At 48.2% G+C, this 19,771-nt stretch overlaps 8 protein-coding genes across 8 annotated transcripts; 3 read left to right on the top strand and 5 right to left on the bottom strand.

Annotated features, from left to right (window-relative positions):
- Window positions 1–539: 539 nt before the first annotated feature.
- FTJAE_1893 (ubiquitin carboxyl-terminal hydrolase family 1) lies at window positions 540–1,322 on the bottom strand (the record flags this gene model as incomplete). The annotated part of the gene is made up of 1 exon (XM_037348030.1): window positions 540–1,322. The coding sequence occupies one exon, from the start codon at window positions 1,320–1,322 to the stop codon at window positions 540–542; it is 783 nt and encodes a 260-aa protein (XP_037211102.1).
- A 2,555-nt stretch (window positions 1,323–3,877) lies between these two features.
- Window positions 3,878–5,750, top strand: FTJAE_1892 (SERINE-TYPE CARBOXYPEPTIDASE F PRECURSOR; the record flags this gene model as incomplete). The annotated part of the gene is made up of 4 exons (XM_037348029.1): window positions 3,878–4,242; window positions 4,294–4,410; window positions 4,458–5,067; window positions 5,115–5,750. The coding sequence occupies 4 exons, from the start codon at window positions 3,878–3,880 to the stop codon at window positions 5,748–5,750; spliced, it is 1,728 nt and encodes a 575-aa protein (XP_037211101.1).
- Window positions 5,751–6,019: 269 nt separating this feature from the next.
- On the top strand, window positions 6,020–8,575 carry FTJAE_1891 (uncharacterized protein; the record flags this gene model as incomplete). The annotated part of the gene is made up of 4 exons (XM_037348028.1): window positions 6,020–6,176; window positions 6,234–6,966; window positions 7,092–8,425; window positions 8,484–8,575. The coding sequence occupies 4 exons, from the start codon at window positions 6,020–6,022 to the stop codon at window positions 8,573–8,575; spliced, it is 2,316 nt and encodes a 771-aa protein (XP_037211100.1).
- Window positions 8,576–8,653: 78 nt separating this feature from the next.
- Window positions 8,654–9,996, bottom strand: FTJAE_1890 (uncharacterized protein; the record flags this gene model as incomplete). The annotated part of the gene is made up of 4 exons (XM_037348027.1): window positions 8,654–8,967; window positions 9,019–9,461; window positions 9,510–9,639; window positions 9,687–9,996. The coding sequence occupies 4 exons, from the start codon at window positions 9,994–9,996 to the stop codon at window positions 8,654–8,656; spliced, it is 1,197 nt and encodes a 398-aa protein (XP_037211099.1).
- A 1,952-nt stretch (window positions 9,997–11,948) lies between these two features.
- FTJAE_1889 (uncharacterized protein) lies at window positions 11,949–13,234 on the top strand (the record flags this gene model as incomplete). The annotated part of the gene is made up of 5 exons (XM_037348025.1): window positions 11,949–12,104; window positions 12,150–12,516; window positions 12,563–12,680; window positions 12,731–12,795; window positions 12,843–13,234. 5 exons carry the CDS (start codon window positions 11,949–11,951, stop codon window positions 13,232–13,234), a joined length of 1,098 nt encoding a protein of 365 aa, XP_037211098.1.
- A 193-nt stretch (window positions 13,235–13,427) lies between these two features.
- On the bottom strand, window positions 13,428–15,645 carry FTJAE_1888 (NADPH-ferrihemo reductase; the record flags this gene model as incomplete). The annotated part of the gene is made up of 3 exons (XM_037348024.1): window positions 13,428–13,442; window positions 13,490–13,768; window positions 13,819–15,645. The coding sequence occupies 3 exons, from the start codon at window positions 15,643–15,645 to the stop codon at window positions 13,428–13,430; spliced, it is 2,121 nt and encodes a 706-aa protein (XP_037211097.1).
- A 421-nt stretch (window positions 15,646–16,066) lies between these two features.
- On the bottom strand, window positions 16,067–16,888 carry FTJAE_1887 (uncharacterized protein; the record flags this gene model as incomplete). Its single annotated transcript, XM_037348023.1, has 1 exon — window positions 16,067–16,888. One exon carries the CDS (start codon window positions 16,886–16,888, stop codon window positions 16,067–16,069), a length of 822 nt encoding a protein of 273 aa, XP_037211096.1.
- A 490-nt stretch (window positions 16,889–17,378) lies between these two features.
- Window positions 17,379–18,960, bottom strand: FTJAE_1886 (aldehyde dehydrogenase (NAD+); the record flags this gene model as incomplete). The annotated part of the gene is made up of 3 exons (XM_037348022.1): window positions 17,379–18,363; window positions 18,411–18,861; window positions 18,915–18,960. 3 exons carry the CDS (start codon window positions 18,958–18,960, stop codon window positions 17,379–17,381), a joined length of 1,482 nt encoding a protein of 493 aa, XP_037211095.1.
- Between the last annotated feature and the right edge of the window lie 811 nt (window positions 18,961–19,771).

Genomic DNA, 19,771 nt, shown 5'->3' with positions numbered 1-19,771 from the left:
ATATATAACTTTATTAATAGCTATATTTAAGGACTTAAGCTTTTATATTAAAATCTATCTCTTTATCTTAAAAGCTAGATATATAGTAATTAAATAATTTATCCTTCTTAATTAAATAATTTTAATTTTCTTATCCTTTTATATATTTAGTAAATAATCTGTATAATTATAATTTATTAGTTTTTATTAGTTAAAATTACATAGTTTTTAAATATAATAGCTTCATATATCTTACTAACGTATTATAAGCTTTTAAGTATTAATTAATTGCAAGACTAAATCTCGAGGTTGACTGCCGCTCAACAACCAGCTGTATAATCTTGGTCTCGGCTTGTCTTTATGGATCGCTAACCATTTTGGCCAGGTTCATTCAGGTTTAAAGAAGTCACATCGCCTTTCTATAGGTGTCTGGCTGTACTTGCAGCACTCTTCATACATCTAAGTCGTCCACAATTGACCCTTTCATAAAGTACACAGTATCTTGATAGTAATTTAATCAAGGTCCACCGCGATTGCTTATTGACTTATCAGGAGCAAGCCTAGACTTCCTGCTCAGATAGCGCAATGATACTGAACTCAGCGCTCCCCTCCCCGGCGTTGATGAATCGCCGCACCCCAATGTCCAAGACCTTGCTGCTCAGCATATCCTCCCCCTCACCCACAGGTCCGTAGCACATCATCCCACCAAAGCTTCCGTCCAGGCCCCAGAGATTCTCATCCGCCCCCTTCACAAAAGCCATGAAGTGATATCCGACCGGATCCTGGGCGTCCGGTGCTGCTGTATCGCCTCTAGCTGCCGCCTTGCTGTGCGCCTCCTCGATAACCGCTGAGTTATACAGCAGGTCCGCGTGCTGAGTGGGTAAGGGCAGCTTGAGAGCTTCGTCAAGGAGTCCTGCTAGTGGTGATGACGGCACGAGACGCTGGCGTAACGAACCGTTGAGAAGGGCATGGACGAGTGCCACCATGCCACAGGCGTTTCCGATGGTCTGGGGGAACCAAAGGACCGGTTGGTCCGTCGGGCAGAGGTCATCGAAGCCTTCCATCTCGTAGGTTTTCCGATTAGGAGGAGCTGGCGTTCTTTTACCAGCGGCCACGTCTTCAGCCTCGACGGCGTGGTAGGCGTTAGAAGGCGTGATGAAGATGAGAGCGTGTGCTGGGCGCGGCACCATGGCCAGAAGCTCAGGTTCGTCGAGGGAGTAGACATCATGGAATTCGAGTTTGGGGTCCATGCCTAGATCATGGGCTAAGTTGGTGAAGACCTGAGGGTTATTCTCAAGCGGGACAAAGAATTTCCTGCCCTCGGCGCTGTGATAGACTGCCATCTTGACTCTAGGGCCGCTAACAGAAGGGTTGGGTTGAGTGATGGGCTAATATGGGCTTTCGGGGCTGCCAACAATAGATGAGCCAAACGGAATATTTGTGCCTGAGATTGGGTGCTGTAATGGATATCTTGAAGTGAGGGGGTTCGTAGTGTCTTGTATATAAGAGTTGGGGAAGGCAGGCAACAAGAGCTGACGCCAAGCGCATAGGGCGCGATAGAGTTATGCTTACCAATTTTCTGATTGGTTGAGCATCGTCGAGTTGTGCGCACCCTCCACGTTTATTCGACAATTTGACATCATGGAGCATTCTGAGAAGCGTTATCATTCGTCAATCGAGTGCCGTAAGTTATGAGGTCGATGTGTTAGTTGCATTTGAGTTGTGTGACTGGGAGCTTATTCTTATAACATTGAACCTAGTTAATCAGGAGCATGTAATAATAAGTGCGACAGGATAGCTACAACTAAAGCTTTCTGCATTACACTTAACGTGTTCAGACTAGCTCACTAAGCTTGCAACCACTGCCAGTTGCATCCTATTGCTCTTGATATTCTAAGATGCATGCAAGGCTCAAGACGTAAATTATATAACTGGCTCGCTGTCTTGGCAGGATAGCTGTAGTGTATAGCTATGCTTGGTTAATATGAACCCCATAGACCCTATATGCCTGAGAATGCTTGATCTCTTGAGTACCTACTCGGCAGCAATAATGAAAACAGGCCATAATCTTGCTGTTTTTCTACACAGCCGTAGCTGTTAATAAATAAAGTATTTCAATACAGTAAACCTCAATATGTACTATCTCAGATTATTCTAGAGACTGGTATCTATACTCAAAGTCCCTAGAATGAATAAAATAATGAGCCTAACCTTGGTATAACAAACAGAAAATGTAGTAATGCGTGTTCGAATACGTGTTAATGCAACTTGTATTCCTTACCCTTTATCTTATTTCTATAATGTTTTTTTCTTAAAGAGCGATATTATATATAAAACGAAATACAATAATATCAATTCTTGCATTATGCCTATATAATAAATTAACTTAAAAGTCAAGATCTGTTTCCTAAAGCTGGCATCTTGTGTTGGTTGATAAATCTACAGGGTATGTATGTCCGCTCTACAGTGCTCCATGTCAAGAAATACTCCGAAATGCAGAATCACTTAAATTGATTGAGGATCATTTCTTAAAGTTAAATTGAAATCCTCGCAGGCCATGCACTTCATTCGACTCACTCTCAACCTTTGTAGATAAAACTTTGTTCTGCTGTCCCATTTAATATTGGGTCATGGCACGGTATCATGCGTTATTTGCGACGGGCGTCAATTGTGACTGGGGAGACAAAACCTTGTATACGAACAGCCCCGGCGAACTCAAAAAAGTGAGGTTTTTCGCTGAATTGACTTTTGGCGATGTTAAAGTGCGACAAGTCTTGACTAACAAAGAGTCAAAAAATGAGGTTATTGCGAAAGCAGTAATTAAGCGGTCAGCACGTGGCGCGATCAGCAAAACTCACTGAAGCCATTTGAAGCGGTCCCTTGAAACCGGTCTCATTAACCTTATTGTTATCGTTGAACAGAGCGTCACGTCGCACCGGAACGGCTTCTCACATCCGATGGTGCCACAAAAGAGTACGTGGAAGCCGAGGCGTCCGAGGCAGCGCTAGAAACAAGCGTTATTGGTTCGAGAAGTTCTGTCGAGATCTCTCAGCCACCTTCGGGAAGGTTATCTCCAAAAGTGTAGTGTCGTCTGACTGCCCAAACGCGTGGCGAGGCTTACTTACCTACTACGTAGTTAGTGCTTGTCAGACTCGCGTGTGGCTTGCATGCGGAGGAATGCAAATGGCTTGCTTATCACGATAACAACGAACTGAATTGCGTAGAGACTGACTCCATACATTATGCAGATCGGATGCGTCTCGTGTCTAACCGAGACAAAGATCCCCTCCCGTCGTCGAACCAATTGTTTCAATTATAGATAGAGGTCTCCACGTAAGATTGCAAGGATATTTTGTAACCCCAAGGCCCGCCGCCTCCGTCCTTTTGTAGCGTCCGATGACGATTAGAAGAGCTGCTAGCACACTATTCTCTATCCGTAGGAAACAAGTGACAAGCTGCAGTGGATAAAGGAAAAATGAGGGATAGAACTGCCGTTAAGCCTGAACGAAATCAAGATCGGCGCCTCCAAAATATCCCTGCACTTTTGGAGAAGAGCTCACCAGGATAGGAAGGTCTGTGAGGCGGAACTTTTGCTCTCCACACTTGTACCGAGTGAGGCAGTTCCCGATCCTACAAGGATGCATGTGCTGCCTGTATGTACGATGCCGTTCTTACCGGTCAATCTGTACATACAATTTGGGCTATGCTACGATAATCCTTGACATGGTGCAAGTGCCGTGTTTCCGTGCTGTGACATCAGAACGCATATTCAATTTTGGTGATCAATACCATGTCTGTGCAGCACGCATACATAACACGCTGCAGCTATAAGAACCTTCCCCCGCCATGAACAATTGATGCGTCTCTGCACGACCAAACCTGTCTTTGTCTTTTCAAAATGCGGTTCAGTCTGTTCAGCACTCTTTTGGCCTTTGGGACATTGTCCCAGGCTGCCTTCAACCAAGGTGCCATCCGCGCCTTTGATCGCGTGCATCCGCGCCGATACGATCAGAAGCGCGCTGCTGCGCCGGTCGTCCCGGAGCAGCCTGCCTTTGAGAAGCGATCCAAGAGCAAGTTCCTAAACAAGCATTCTGAAAAGTTTGTTGTCAACGGCTCTGCTATTCCTGAGGTCGATTTCGACGTTGGAGAGTCTTATGCTGGACTCCTCCCGATTTCTCAGGATCCTAAAGAGGAGCGCAAGTTGTACTTTTGGTTCTTCCCTAGCACCAATCCCAAGGCTAAGAGAGATGAGGTTGTTATCTGGTAGGTTTTGGTCTAATTGATAGATTGGAGAACAATGCTGACTTTTTTGAGGTTGAACGGTGGTCCTGGCTGCAGTTCGCTTAGCGGTCTCCTGACCGAGAACGGACCTTTCCTCTGGCAAGAGGGAACTCTGGCTCCCGTGCCCAACAGCTACAGCTGGACCAACCTGTAAGTCGCACGATTGACTTTGATTGTGGCTTGACTAATAATACTAGCACAAACGTTATCTGGATCGAACAGCCCGTCGGTGTAGGCTACAGCCAAGGCAAGCCCAACATCACCAACGAAGTAGAGCTCGGCAAGCAATTCATCGGCTTCTGGAAGAACTTCATCAACACCTTTGAGCTCAAGGGCGCCACCACCTACATCACCGGAGAGTCCTACGCCGGCTTCTACGTGCCCTACATCGCCGACGCTTTCATCACTGCCAACGATGACGATTACTACAAGCTCGGCGGCGTGGCCATCAACGACCCCATCATCGGTGATAGTACTCTCCAGGAGCAGGCTGTCATCTACCCGTATATCGAGTCGTGGGCGAACCTGTTCTATCTTAACCAGTCGTACATGAATGCTCTGCGATGGACGCATCAGCACTGTGGTTATGAGAAGTATCTCGAGAAGTATGCGACTTTCCCTCCGCCTGAGGAAAGCTTCCCTGTTCTGCCTGATCCGTACGCCGATACGAATCCCAACAGCAACTATACTTGTGATATCTTCGATTGGGCTTACTCCGCTGCTCTGGACTCAAACCCCTGCTTCAACATCTATCACATCACTGATACCTGCCCCCATGCGTACAGTCAGCTCGGCATTGTCAACCAGGTAAGCTCATCTCTACCATTTCTGAAAACTAGTGCTAACAAGTCCAGGGCGATTATTCTCCTCCCGGTGCCAAGGTCTACTTCAACCGCACAGACGTCAAGAAGGCCCTCAACGCCCCCACCGACGTGACTTGGTATCAGTGCACGCCCAACAAGGTCTTTGGCTTCGGCGACCCCAACTCCAACCGCAGCGACACCTCCCTCGCGCCCGCTCAGAACGACGTTCTCAAGCGCGTCATCGAGCACACCAACAACACTATCATCGGAGTCGGTCGTCTCGACTTCCTCCTGCCCCCCAACGGAACCCTCTTCGCCCTCCAGAACGCCACCTGGAACGGCAAGAAGGGTTTCCAGAAGTATCCCCAAGACAAGAACTTCTGGGTGCCCTTCCACATTGACTGGAACGGCGGACGACTCAGTGAGGAGGGTGTTGTTGGACAGTGGGGTGAGGAGCGTGGTCTGACGTGGTATGAGGTTCAGCTTGCGGGCCATGAACTCCCCGGATATGCTGCCGGTTCGGGTTACCGCGTGCTTGAGAAGTTGCTCGGAAGGATTAAGAATCTGGGTGTGATTGAGAACTTTACTACGCAGAAGGGTGATTTCCAGGGACATCCTCATGAGCGCGACTTTAGCGTCGTGAACCCTCTGGGTCTTCCTTGGAGTCATGGATTTACCAAGGCTTAGGTCTATCTGCGGATAATTCTTGACACGACAGCAATGAATGAAACTATCAATTTCGCATAACTTCGTTTATGAGTATTATATTAAATAAAGCATGATTTCTCCTACAGATAGTAGTCATCGATCGTGCCAGTAAAAGTGAGGGGATTCCCATATCACGTGACAAACTCAATTTCGTGCAACCTCAATCGCGCACTTTTCCCCTCAATTTGACCCCTCCAACACTTACCAGGGTCCTCAACTGAGCCTCAGAGCTGCATTCAATCATCAAGATGCTTCCGACGCCGCTGCAGGGCACGTACCAGCAGTACAAGGCAGACACCGACTCAGTCGCAGCATGGCTCGCTTCGACTGCAAAAGCCTGCGGTTACCCAGCTGATCTACTCACCTCCACCGCAGCAAAACAATCTCAACCCAAGGGCGGAGGTCGTTTGAAGGGAAAGGCTAGAAAAGATGCCAAGAAGCAATAGCGTGCTCCGAGAGTAGCTCCAGTTGAACCAGCTCGACCCAAGTACATTATTGCAATCAAGGACTTTATTCTCTTGGCAGAGTACATCTTTGCCTCTACCAAACCACTCATCTCAGTACCCAAGTCGCTCGCCGAGACAATTGATCGCGTTATCTACATGCGCTCCAGATTCGGAGCCCAATTGGAAGAACACGGAGCAGAGATAAACGACAAGTCTGACACAACTCATAACTACTTCATCGGCGTCCTCGAGAGTGTCAGAAGAATTCTTCGCCCACGAATGCCCACCGACACACCATCATATGACTCAATCGAAGATCTAACCAATCGCTTCAGCGGTCTCAACGTCTACGAGCCCTCACAAGAATTCCTCGATGCTCCAGATATCGTCCGTCCTCAAAAGACCCAAGACGATGAGAATCTCTACGAAGCTGAACCGCAAAACACCCTTGAAGATGCTATGATAGCCTATGCTGTTATGCTCGATGATCTCACGCATATCAGATCCAACATCAAGTCTATTTGGGCGAACTACAAAGATGGCTTTCATGACCTCGCTACAGCGGCTCGTGTCACAAACACGGGCATCGACCTTGCACGGAATCTCGTGGAGCCTATTCTTCCCATCTTTGAACCGCACGGTGGCGCTTGCGCTGTTTCGAAAAAGTTCTCTATTGTGTTTGCTATGATGAAGGGCTTTTCTATAACTCAGGTCAAGGCTTGGGGTCCCAAGGGCGGGAATGAGAAGATGTATGATATTGCGGATGATACGTTCCTCAACGCGAATATATTCTCAAGGCTTTGGTGGCTGTTCTGGGACCGCATAACATTCTGATTTATAAGGAGGGAATGTTTGGAACGTATGATCCCAGCAGCGATCGATCACGGAAGAACGGGCATCAGAAGTTCAACGAGGATCAGATCATTCTCTCTGAATACTTCACCGAAGCAGTGACTCTCGCCAGAGCTGTGCAGAATTATCCAGTTGAAGATGAATTCATCCGAGGAATCCGGGAGCTCGACAAGACTGACAAGACTCCCTTCTACTTGGTCTTTGCTACTCAAATCCTTCTCGATGTCCACCATATCCTCCGAGCTCATACAGCTTCAGTCTTTGAGACGCTCAGCTCTCACACGAGTGCCATGCGCAATGATCTGAATCAGCATATGAAACATCATCAGAACCTCAAGAGCGAAACGTGGCCTGCGTCGAGCGAGCGTGCGCTCAAGGAACTGGAACAGTCTATCGGCTGGATTGGTAAAGACCCCGTCTTTCTCGCCAAGAAGAGAGTTGGCCAGAAAGTAGGCGCAGAAGTCACGCATGACCAGATGTACCGCATTCATTTCTTATCGTCTATCCTAAGCGGACTGCTCCTCTTTCACTACCGCGCTGGGATGCATGAAGTTGGTATTGCAGTATTGAACGCATGGGGATCTGTTACCTATCCCGCACATCTATACAATGCGCTCCAGCAGGAGGGACTACTCATCAATGGATGGCAAGACATGGATGTAGTCCGGAGCTTACTCGGTGATTCCAACTTCTTTGTTGGAAGTCCACCCGAGAACAAGGATGAGTATTTCAACAGATTTCTCCTCCAGATGGGATATTCTGCATCAGCTATCACAACTCACAAGGGTCGTCTTCTGCGACAGCCTAAGCGACATCAGGACCTGGCTTCTAGGTCTGGTCCTCGCGGTATAGAAGATGGTGTCCCTGTGTCGCGTATGTTCTTTGACAGATATCTACACAAGTCTGGACAAGTCAATCTGACACCCGATAATGTTGACGCCATCATTTCTCGAAGTAATTATCTTGAAGACAATTCCGAAGATGAACTCGCCTTCGTGAAAGCAGAGGGTGCACAAGACGCTAAAAAACAGAAACAAAAACAGAAGAAAAAAGCAACAGACGGCGGTAGACTCAAAGCAGGCTCCCTTCTCCAACCCCTCGCTATGGCCCTCACCGCCGAAATGTTTGAGTTTTCCTTCCTCTATCTCGTTCTACACCGGTGGTCATGGAAGTTCCTTCGCCAGATCAAGAGTGTCTGCGATCCCGTGCTTCGAAAGCTGTACGGGCCGACGTATCTAGATCAGGAGAAACAGCTCCCGTTTAGAGTGGGATACATACTCATGACGTTTGCGGAGGATCCAGATGGTGATGGGAAGGAACTCATGAGGATTGCGGCGGGGGAGTTTAATGGCTGGAGTTTGAGGAGGATGATGATGATGATAGTGATTCGTCTGAGCTGCCGGATTTGGAGTAGGGTTGAGGTTTGGTCTCACTGCTGGTATGGGTGCTCTTGTTCGAGTCTCTGCGCGTGCTCGAGGTAGCAATGCCACTTCATCTTCATTCTGATCATGTATCGTTCTTGATAGACTTCCTGGGCTAAGCTAAGCTCCCAGTAAGGCCATCTACTACCTAAACATCCTTATCTCATGCAATCTCTGCCTCAATCAACATCTCATACTGCTGAGGATCAGGCCAAAACTTGACAATCATGAACCCAGCCCCGGTCAACAACTCCTCCCACTGACTCTTGGTTCGCTCAGAGGCTGAAAGAAGAGACATCATCTGAACGTCCATGGTAGTCTGACTAATACTAGCTCCAGTTGGCGGCAGCACAATATCATAGACGAAGAGCTTAGAGTAACCCTTCGTCATAGCATCCTTTGTGTTTTGAAGGAGCTGAGTTGCCTGGGCGTCGGGCCAGTCGTGAAGAACAGCGTGCATAAAGTATGCGCGGGCTCCTAGCTTCAGTTAGTACTTGAACCCTCATCAGTTAGAAGGTAGTGACTTACCCTTCACAGGCTGTGGCGTAAAGAAATCATGTACCATAGCCGTGATCTTCTCATCCACACCCGCCCGCTCAATAACCTCCGGTAGATCTTGCAACACCAAAGCCCCCTTTGGCAAATCAGGTCTCGCCTTGAGAACATGCGAGATATCAATACCCGTATTACCGCCAACATCCACAACCAGCGGTTTGCTAAAATCAGCACCTTCAATCAACCCGCTAGGGTCATAAATCTTAGTCCAAGGTGTCTTCCAAGACGTCCAAGCCTCCATGTGCCCTGTAAAAGCCTCATAATACTCTGGACTCTTCTGAAGACGCCCAAAGAAGTTGAGGCCATCGGGATCGCTGCCTGCATAGTTATTGTCTTCTGCTGCAGTGGGGACCTTGTAACCTATCTTTGCGAGATACTTGGGGAGATTCTGGCCCGCTGAGATGTACTGATAAGTTCTAGATTTCGTTAGTTTCACGTATCGGTTTTGTGGCTGGAAGACCTACGCTGCTTCGAGAGACGCTCGGACCTTGGTACTTTCATCACCAATGGCGTATGAGAACGGCGTGGGCTTGAAGGTATCCACGTCTGTCTCTTCAACCACATAGAATGCAGCAAGGAGACGGAAAAGACGTCCTACACTCGTAAGCTTTGACTAAGATAACAGGGATATGACAACTCACGTAACAAGTTTGGCTCAACGTCCCTCCCAGTCAACTTGACCAACTCATCGACCATCTTTTTCCCTCCACCTTCTTTGGTCCAAGCCTTCCAGATTCCGAGATCAATCGCAGTCTGCAGCGCCGCGAACACACCAGGATGTTCGAAACAAAAGCCCCATGCTCGTTCATATGGCGTTTCGACTCTTGCTAAAAGACGACGGGCAGCTGCGCGGACACGAAGACGCTCGACTTCGTCGCCACCGAATTGACTGGGGTTTACAGCATCGAGGGTGGCGATGATGTCGTTTGTTGAAGGACCAACTGAGCCCATTGTGAGAAGTGAGATATAAAAGTGAGTATGTCTTGGAGTGGAGTCGAAAAAGAAAGATTAATGGGGATGTGATAGAAAATGAGATACGTCGCTTATATAAATAAGTTCATGATTCATAATGGGATGCCTGCACCTAGACTAGTGATTCAGTTGATGTGGGAGAACCCTGCTGCCCCTTGCTGAGCTAGCTAGGTTGAGAAGTTGGTGTGGATGGGTGTCTCTTTGGGCGCTATCTCGTGGTGGTGGATTAGTCCGATACTGGCTTTGTTATAAGTCACCTTGCAGTACTTGCAAATGGTAGAGCAGTTAGGGGCACGTGTTATCTTGGTCTTATCACTATTAAAGGGGTACCACTGCACCCTCAAGTAATAAAGACAGTTTTTATGAAACAGATCCTTCGGATAGGCCGTAAGTTGGTCATACAGGCTGAGTATTTTACAATGCTCGATAACCTAAGCCTTACTCTTATGATGTGTCCGATAGTCTTGTAGCGTTCTGTCTGATAATGTACTGCATATCACCAAGATGGTTCATATCAGGCACCTTTGATGTTCATGTCGCTCAAATATTATGCGTATGAACTGCTTCCTGGAATGACATGTCAAATGATGGCGAACGAGATGTTGCACCATCCTTTCCTGGCTCTCTATGCAACAGGTTCGCTTAGCTAGCTCATGCTAGGATGCGAATCCCATGGGGAACGCGGGATACGTCGGGTAATTCTTCGCGTTACCCACCAGGATTCTTGAGGCTCAAGATACCTCTCCAGGTGTTCCAGCACAGAGCTGCTGCTGCAATGTAGATAGCCCGAAGTCGTGGATAAGATCCAAGTCAAAGGGTATGGAAGATCAAATTGCCTGGAGTATACTCGCATAGCCGGCACACAGAAGCCGTTGGCTGATGCATTAAAACCGCTGGTCTAGCGGCGGTTGACCCGTTACGGCCCGACCAAATGGCGCGGTTCATAAATGCAACGTTGAGCCGCGATCATCATATCGGTCGTTCTATAGTGGGTCTACCGTAATGTCGCCTGAATTCTCTCGTCGAGTTATCTCAAAAATAATCCTCAATCGAACCCTGGCGTCGGAGCTGCTTGTTAAAGTTTGGGGGCGAGTTTGCTTGAGTTCCCGAACATCAACAGGCGATGTTACTCTAGCGGTTTCGCTTCTGCTAGCAGAGTTTGCTCGACCGTCCCTGTCAGATATCATATGCAGTTGGCAGACAATGGGGCGAATCATGATTGTAGAGGAACATTGTACCCGGTCGGCGGAGAAAAAGCAAATACGGCCGCTCGATGAGGAAGTGGAGATGGTTTATTGTCTCGGCAAATCCTTCACACGGCGGCAACTAAGGAGAAATAGTTAGATGCTCAGTTCACTGCAAGCCTCGTGAATTTCATACGGCAAATACAAGTTCCTGCAGAGGCCCGAGTATTCGGGTTCGACGAGGGGCCAGATTGCCAGATTGTCACGGTAAGGCCAACCAACACCCACACCCAAAGTCTGTCATATATGATATTTTACGAGAAAAGAGACAACAAGCCCGCATCAACCAACAGTCACGCATGTTTGCCTCATTTCCAGGATGTAACCAATACATCTCTCCCGTCATGCAACCACCTATTATTGGTCCATCTCCAAGTTTGTCTCTCGCATGCCAGACACACCATGTCGCCGACAAGGGTTTTCGCGTAGATCTCGCCAGAACAAAGGATAGTTAACAATCCTCCTTAACAATGCATTGAAACGCGCTAGTGAATGATCCTTCGTTCTTTTCTTTTGCCCGGGGATGCAACGTACTCGGCCGTTGGAAACGTGTGATCAGGGGCGATGGTGAGTCTCGCGGAGCCGATAAGGTCTTGAGGTCCAGCAGACGACGCGGGCGACTCAAGTCTGCATTATTCCCCCTCCTCTTCCAAGATAGCTCTCTTGGGATTCCTGGTTGCTAGAATCATGACGAGTTACTACGGAGGTCTGGGGCCTATGCTCAATGTAGTGCTATGGGTTCAAGTCGTTATTTTCGCAATCTTCGTTGGATTGAGATTATACACAAGATCTCAGATCCTACACTCTGTCGGGGCAGATGACTATCTTGTCATCATCGCACTGGTACGTCTTCACTCCCTCTCCAATAACTCATCCTCACGATCCCAGGTCTTTCAGATCATCTACTCCGCCTTCGTAACAGCCGGTACAAAATACGGCCTCGGCCGCAAATTCGCAGATGTTGGCAACCCCGATGCATACTTCCGAGCCGTCGAACTGGAGATATACAGCCAAGTAGCCGGACTAATGGTAATCGGTCTTGGAAAGTGCGCCGTTGGTATCTTTTTGCTGCGCATCGTGCGGAATAAGTTCCAGAAAGCCTTTATATGGGCGTTTCTGGCGGGAACAGTGTTTATCACGCTGTTTTCTAGTATCGTTGTCGTTGTGCAGTGCGATCCGGTTCAGAGGACTTGGGATCGACGGGTGCCGGGGACGTGCTGGATTGACTTTTCCAAGGTTGGTTTGACTGTGGGATGTAAGTTGCTGTTCTGTGAATTGTTGGAGCGTGCTGACTTGTGTAGCTTGGTTCGTCGTAGCGGACTTTTGTTTTGCGATTCTTCCATGGTTTGTCATCTGGGAGCTCAACATGAAGCGCAAAGAGAAAATTACTGTCGCATGCGGCTTAAGTCTCGGTATCTTGTAAGTCATCGTTCTTACCGAAGCTGAATCACCTTGACTGACGAAATTAGTGCTGGTATCTGCGGTATAGTTCGCACAGTCGCTCTCAATGGACTGAACGCCAGTGAATACATTTGTATGTCCCTTCGTCCCCGCCAGTGATTCATCTAATGACCTTTGCAGACGACACAGTCGACATGCTCATCTGGTCCGCGACCGAAAGCACAGTAACAATAATGTGCTCCTCCATCCCCGTCCTCCGCCCTCTCTACGTACGCTTCCGCTACGGCAGCCAAGGCGACAGCTCCGGCGCAGCGAGTTCCTACAAACTACCCATGTATGGAAATCATAGCGGTCGGAAATACGGCAACGGCTCAATGCCTGGTACAGAAACAATTGGAGGTAGCGGACCATCAAACAGAACTGTCATTGCGTATAATGCCAATGCCAGCGATGAAAGTATACTTCGTGATACGAAGACTCAGAACGATGTCAGTGGGATTAGAAGAACGGATGAAGTGTCGATAAGCTATGGAAAGCAAGATGCTGGAGACAGGGTTAGGGAGTGGAAGTAAAAACATGTTAGATAAAGGTTCAGAGGAGTCGGTATACGAAAGCTTGCTCTAGTCAACGGACGAAATAGATTCACTAACCGGATACTACAACATGCAGATTATTATTATGTAGAAATAAGTAGTATAGTATTTTATTAAGCTAGGAACTTTTTACACCTCGCATTATTTCCAAAAATGTTGTCATACGTCGTATCTACCAGATATCCTCCTTCGAGGTGTTAGTAATGGTGTCAACTCTGGATGTAAAATGCTTACCTGATATCGCGCAGTATCTCTTAGACCCTTCACCTTCTCTGTCGCGCTCTCAACGGAGATATTACGCTGTTCGGCCCAGATTGAGATGAGTGTCGAATTCACATCCCTAGCCATATGCTTCGCATCGCCGCAAACGTAGACAATCGCTCCGTCATCAATCATGCTCATCACCTCCTCAGCGTGAGTCTTGATGAGATGCTGCACATACACCTTTTGCTTGGTCTCTCTTGAGAATGCAACCTGTATATCGAAGCTGTCACCGAGAGTATTCTTGTGCTCCTGTCTATTGTTAGTACATTTAATGAGAAACCCAGACATCGCCGACTTACCCGCCACTCTGACTCGTAGAGATAATCTTCATCACGTCGTCTACATCCGAAAAACAACAAAGTCTTTCCAACATTCTGACCCTGCTTCTTCAAAGCCGCTCGCTCCTGCACGAAACCTCTGAATGGAGCAACACCAGTTCCTGGACCGATCATGATGACAGGACGGGATGAATCCCTGGGGAGTTTAAAGTTGGACTTGCGAAGATGAATTGGTGCTTTAAAGCCTGCGTACTTCTCCCGTGGGCCATTTAGTTGGTACTCTTGTGATTGAGACTCTTGATTCTGAGCCTGTTTGAGAGAGAGAAGGTAGTTTGTAGCAACTCCCTTGAAGATATCAGGCCGGCCTTGAATCTCGGCTGATTCAACAGCGACGGTGATAGAAACGGTGGAGGGTTGGACGATAGATGATGAGGAGATGGAGTAGTATCTGGGCTGAAGCTTGCTGAGTCCTTCGACTATAGCTGAGAAGGGCAGCCTAGTCCATGGAGGACCACCACTGAGCATACTCAACACTTGAGCGAGCGAAAGACATTTCTGACTGATCTTTTCGTTGAAGTACACCTTATCACCGCCAAGCTTGGCTGCTTTAGTCTTCGCAGCGTCGGTAGGTGCAAACGCAGCAATGACGTTGATGAACTCTCGAGAAACAGGTCCAGCGATCTCAAGGTAATATCGCAGCGCAGTAGCATATGTCGTCGGTGTAGGAATGGGGGACTTTGCTGTTGCTTCCCGACTAACGATAGAAATAACCGTATCCTTCTTCTCAGTTAAACCAAGAATGTGGAGAAGTTGGGTGACTTGTTCTTCCGAGTTCGTAGGCCATATAGCGACGTGATCACCCGTCTCATAAGATAGACCCGCCTCACCGAGATCGATCTCCATGTGAATACAATTCCGATCCTTAGAAGTGAATACCTCTCGAGACTCGGTGATGTTGGCAATGTAGGGATTTGTGTTGCTGAACAGACGGTTTGCTGAGTTGATATCAAGATGATCCGCGTTTGCTTCACCGAGAAAGACACCTGGTGAGCTAGCACTCAGATCATCTCTTTCCAGAACACCAAATGTCGACTCGTACGCAACATCTCTCTCTTGGAGTCCAAACTCTTGAACAAGCTTCGGCCACATATCCTGCTTCCACGCCAGAAAGTCTTCTTCAGTAGTCCCAGCTGCATCATCAGCCTCTCCAACACCAGCAAGATTCCTCGCACCAAGCCCATCCAACGCTTTCGAAACCCGTCTCACCATAGCGTTATAATGCTCATACGTGCTATTCCCCAGACCGAAGGCAACATACTTGACGTTCTGAAGATCAACATCCGGCTGCTCCCCATCTTCACCGCCAGTGATGTACGTATAAAAGTCCTGAGCGTTATCCGTAGGTTCACCCTCACCATACGTAGCAAGTACAAACATCAGAACAACCTGCTCTGAGAGTTCAGAAAGATCATTGTAGTCGTACTCCTCAAGGTCAGCGACCATGGGATCAAGACCATAGCGAGAACTAGCTTCTCTAGCGAGTTTCTGGGCGTAGTTTTCTGCCGTGCCGGTTTGAGAGCCGTAGAAGATGATGCAGTTCTTGCCGGTGGTGTTGCAGATGTGAGAGATGCTTCGAAGACTGTCTTCTTTTGAAGCTGTTGTTTCTTCTGATTTTGTGGGCTTGGGGAAGAAGATGTTTCGGAGTTTGCCGTTGGAGAGGTAGGCAATTGCTCCGAGGAGAAGGGAGAGAAGGACGATTAAGTCTGTTGAGTCGATAATGGGGGATTCTGTTGTGAGAAGAGCTTCGTCCAGAATGGACTCGTTCGTCATGATGTCGATATCAGCCATTGTGTCGAATACTGTAGTTGAATTGATGACGATAGTGATCTGCAACTATTCAGAATTCTTGAAAGCCTATTATACTATTTTGAAGTCATCGCGAAGTTTCTCATGGCCCGAGTATCCGGCGCGGAATCGTTTTCCGATAACCGAACTTTCGACGAGATCTCCAACAACCAATCACAAGCACTATAAAGTCATCGGAACTTTCGCAATATTTCCGACCATAATGTTTTCTCAGAAAGATCAAGATTTCGGTTACAACAGGAAATACGGATATAGACATCGTGATGCGCTTGAGTAACTGACAGTAGAGCTACCGTTATATTTTGCTGCCACCTAAATACTTTACTCATTCCTATATAATGATATACGCTCCCAGCCCTGGCCTCAACTTCATCTATGTCACCTAAATGATGTACAACGAAGATCAAGCCGCATTCTTCCAAGCATCCTTCACTAAACTCCAGGTCGCAAACACCGCCAGCGGCGAAACAAAAGCCTCGGGTATCAAACCGTCTCTCAGGCTCCAATGACTAGCAACACTAGCCCAAGCCAAATTCTGAAGCATATCGCTCTTCCATTTTGCCTTCCATGTCTTTGTAGCCAGTTTCTCCTTATCCTGCATAGTGCTCATCCACTCCAGTGACAACCGACCAATCTCGATCATTGTGAACGCTGCCCAGGAGCGGATTGCGAGGAATGTCAGGTTTTCTTCTGATTTGGCTGAGCGTTTAAGGATTCCTTTGGAGGAGAGGAAGCCAATTGCTTCGGAGATGTGGAATGAGCTGAGGCAAAGGATTTGCGAGGCTTGGATTCCAACGTCCAGCTTTTTGACAGGTTTTCCTTTTGATCGCTCGGCGGAGATGCGTTGTATGAGATCTCGGGACGCTTTCCACATGTCCAAGACGCCAAAGAGGCGATTCATGATCTGCCATTCATCAAGCATTGCACACAGTGCTCTTGAACCGTTTGCGGCTCGTGTCGTTGACGTAGCCATTGAGTTGATATAAGATATTTTGAAGAATGACTTGGAGAGGCCTTTGAGTCTTTTGCTTTGAAGCTTTTGGAGGTACGATGCTAACAGGTCCATGATGAAAGTGACCAGGCGTACTGCCTCGCCAGCAAATAAGAGGACGACATCTCGACTTTCTCGCGACTCAATGGTCCTGACTAGATGAGAAAGAAACTTGCCAAGCTGTATGTTTTTGAGTACTGAGGATTTCGTGTGACAGTCCGTTGAAGAGATCATGATGAACTACCCGCGATGATTGAGAACAAACAGGAGCGCAGATAGGGATAATCTGATATCTGATACAAGCCACACAACAAGTTAACAAAGCATTACGTGGTCTTTCTGAAGTGATACAGCATTTACTAATGCTTGAAGGGTTCCGACCGGAACGGAGAGAAATGAAACTGATAAGAATTATGATCAACAAGCAGTCGAGTCATGGAGAAGCATTTGTGATGGTGGCACTCGGAATGCTTTAGTTCCGGGCTATCTGGTTCCGAAGAATGAGAGATAACGAGACATGCACGCGTCAATTGATAGCGAAGCGAGTCGCGCCTTTTTAGTTATACCTCTTAGTGTCGGGTAAGTACTCGATGAGGAATTAATGAATTTACTTCCGAAATGGGTAGTTTCTCATCATGCCGCAAGAGGAAGTCATCACAAACACCAGAAACGGAAATCACAACAAACTCATGTATCTTGGTAATTCAATGGCATTTGTCAATATCTACAGCTTAAAAACATTGACCTTGACACATTTAACCTGCGTCCAATCATGCAGCGCATCCTCACCATTCTCCCGCCCAAACCCACTCTGCTTGATCCCGCCAAACGGCGTGTTCGCATTAACGCTTCCCCAGGAATTAACACAGACCAATCCGCACTCAATCTTATCCGACACGCGGATCGCTTTGCTAATGTCATTTGTGAACACCGAAGCAGCTAGTCCGTAGACGTTGTCGTTGGCGAGATCGATGACTTCTTGCTCCGTCTTGAACTTGGCGATGCTGGCGACTGGGCCGAAGACTTCTTCGCGGATGATGCTGGCTGAGGGTGAAACATTGACGTATGCTGTGTTGGGCACGAAATGGCCCTTTGAGTCGTGTGTTTGAGATCCACCGTGGAGGACTTGCGTTCCCTCTGAGTTAGCCTTCGCAATGAACCCCATGATCCTCTCCTTTTGCGTCGAGCTAATAACCGGTCCCTTCATCGTCTCCTGCAACAACGGATCACCCATAACAGCATCCCTCGTCCTCTTCGAAAACTCCTCCACGAACCTATCATAAACATCCTCCTGCACATAAATCCTACTCCCCGCCGCGCAGATCTGCCCATTATGCGTCGTGATCCCCGCAGTCGACCACATAAGCGCATTCTCCCAGTCCGCATCAGAGAAGATGATACTGGGGCCTTTTCCGCCGAGCTCGAGCGTCACGCGCTTGAGGTTGGACTTTGCGGCGCTGGCGAGGATGGTGCGCCCGACACCGACGCTGCCGGTGAAGGAGAGCTTGCGGACTTCGTGGTGGTCGGCGAGTGCTTGGCCAGCGATAGTGCCGAGACCGCAGAGGATGTTGACCACGCCGGGGGGGAAGCCGGCTTCGACGATGAGTTGGCCGAGTTTTTGGCCGTAGAGGGGGGCTAGTTCGGGGGTTTTGATGATGAGGGTGTTGCCGGCTGCGAGGGCGGGAGCTAGCTTCCATGAGGTGATCATGCTGCACTTGTTAGTACTGATATAAGTTTGAGAAGGGATGTGACTTACAGAGGGGTGTTCCACGGTACAACAGCTGCACAAACACCAATTGGCTCTCTCTTAGTATACGCAAGACCACTCTCATAGTCAATGCTCTGCCCATCAAGTTTATCCGCCCAACCCGCAAAATATCTACACGTCTCAGCAGCTTGAGGAACACTCATCCCCAAAGACATATTGTACAACATCCCCGCATCAACAGCCTCAATGGACGCAAAGTCCTGAACATCGCGCTCAATAAGATCAGCAAGCTTATTCAGCAGACGGCGTCGTTCCTGGGGAGGTGTAGTCTTCCACGTGGCTGAGGCCTTGCGCGAAGACAGCACAGCGCGGTCGACGTCGGAGGTCTGGGCGGCGGAGACGGGGCCGATGGGGGAGGCTGTGGTGGGATTCTCGATGGTGATGGTTTTGTTAGCTTCCGCGGGGGTGAAGGCGTTGTCGATGAAGAGGCCGGTGGGGACTGTAGGTCAGTGAGAAAGATGAACGTAATGGGAATTTGTGAGTATAACGTACGTGTGATCTTGCGACCAGTTGCGCCGGTGATGGTGAGTTCCGCCATATTGAGTTTGTTTATTCGGTTGTAAAGTAATAATAATATCCACTAATCAAGATCTTATTAGACACCTAGAATCGATAACGGGCAGGCAAGAGAAGAGGGCGCAGTGAAACCGCCATGCATATTACTTATGTACATCCCGCCGACCATTCCACTCGGAATCTAGGATGTTAGGTTCCGGTGTAGCTTTGACCATGTTACATGAGGGGTTATGCATAATCCAGGGTCTCACAAACTCCTCTTATTATTTGTAATTCTTTCACCGCAGTCAGACCATCTCCATATCTTACGTATTTCTAATCCACCGCCCTGCTTGAGCCGTTTCAGTCACTGAAGGGGATATCCCTTTGGATCCGAGGGAGGACCAGTTAAGTATTTTTATGGGGCGTGCTCCAGTATCAATTGGCTGCTGATCTTTACACCACAAATACCAGCCTCAAAGAGGCACAGCAGTGAGGATAAAGGTCACGATCAGCAGACTGCATTATCAAGGGTACTTAGATCTTAATAATAACTACTGGTTAGGCTAAGTATCTTTGATACCGGCTTCCTCATTGGCAGGACCCCACAGAGGTACCTAAATGGTTCTCCCTCGGATCCAAAGGGATACGATAAAGTAGTATCAAGTGCCAGGAGCCGCGATGTGACGGAGAGGAATGAGTCTTCCGATAGGGCCGTAGCTATGGGCTCGGAACCGCAGCGGCATATTCCGACAAGCGGAGTTAGTGGACGAAATAAATCACGCAGATGGGCACACGGGGCAATCAAGGCTATATCTCCGTAATCTCTAGCGGCCCGTTTCCGTGATACAGAC

This window comes from Fusarium tjaetaba (genome assembly GCF_013396195.1).
Source record: "Fusarium tjaetaba strain NRRL 66243 chromosome Unknown NRRL66243_c0000033, whole genome shotgun sequence".
Classification (NCBI taxonomy): Eukaryota; Fungi; Ascomycota; class Sordariomycetes; order Hypocreales; family Nectriaceae; genus Fusarium; species Fusarium tjaetaba.
Note: the sequence above shows the minus strand (reverse complement) of the source record. Positions and strands in the feature narration are given on the sequence as shown.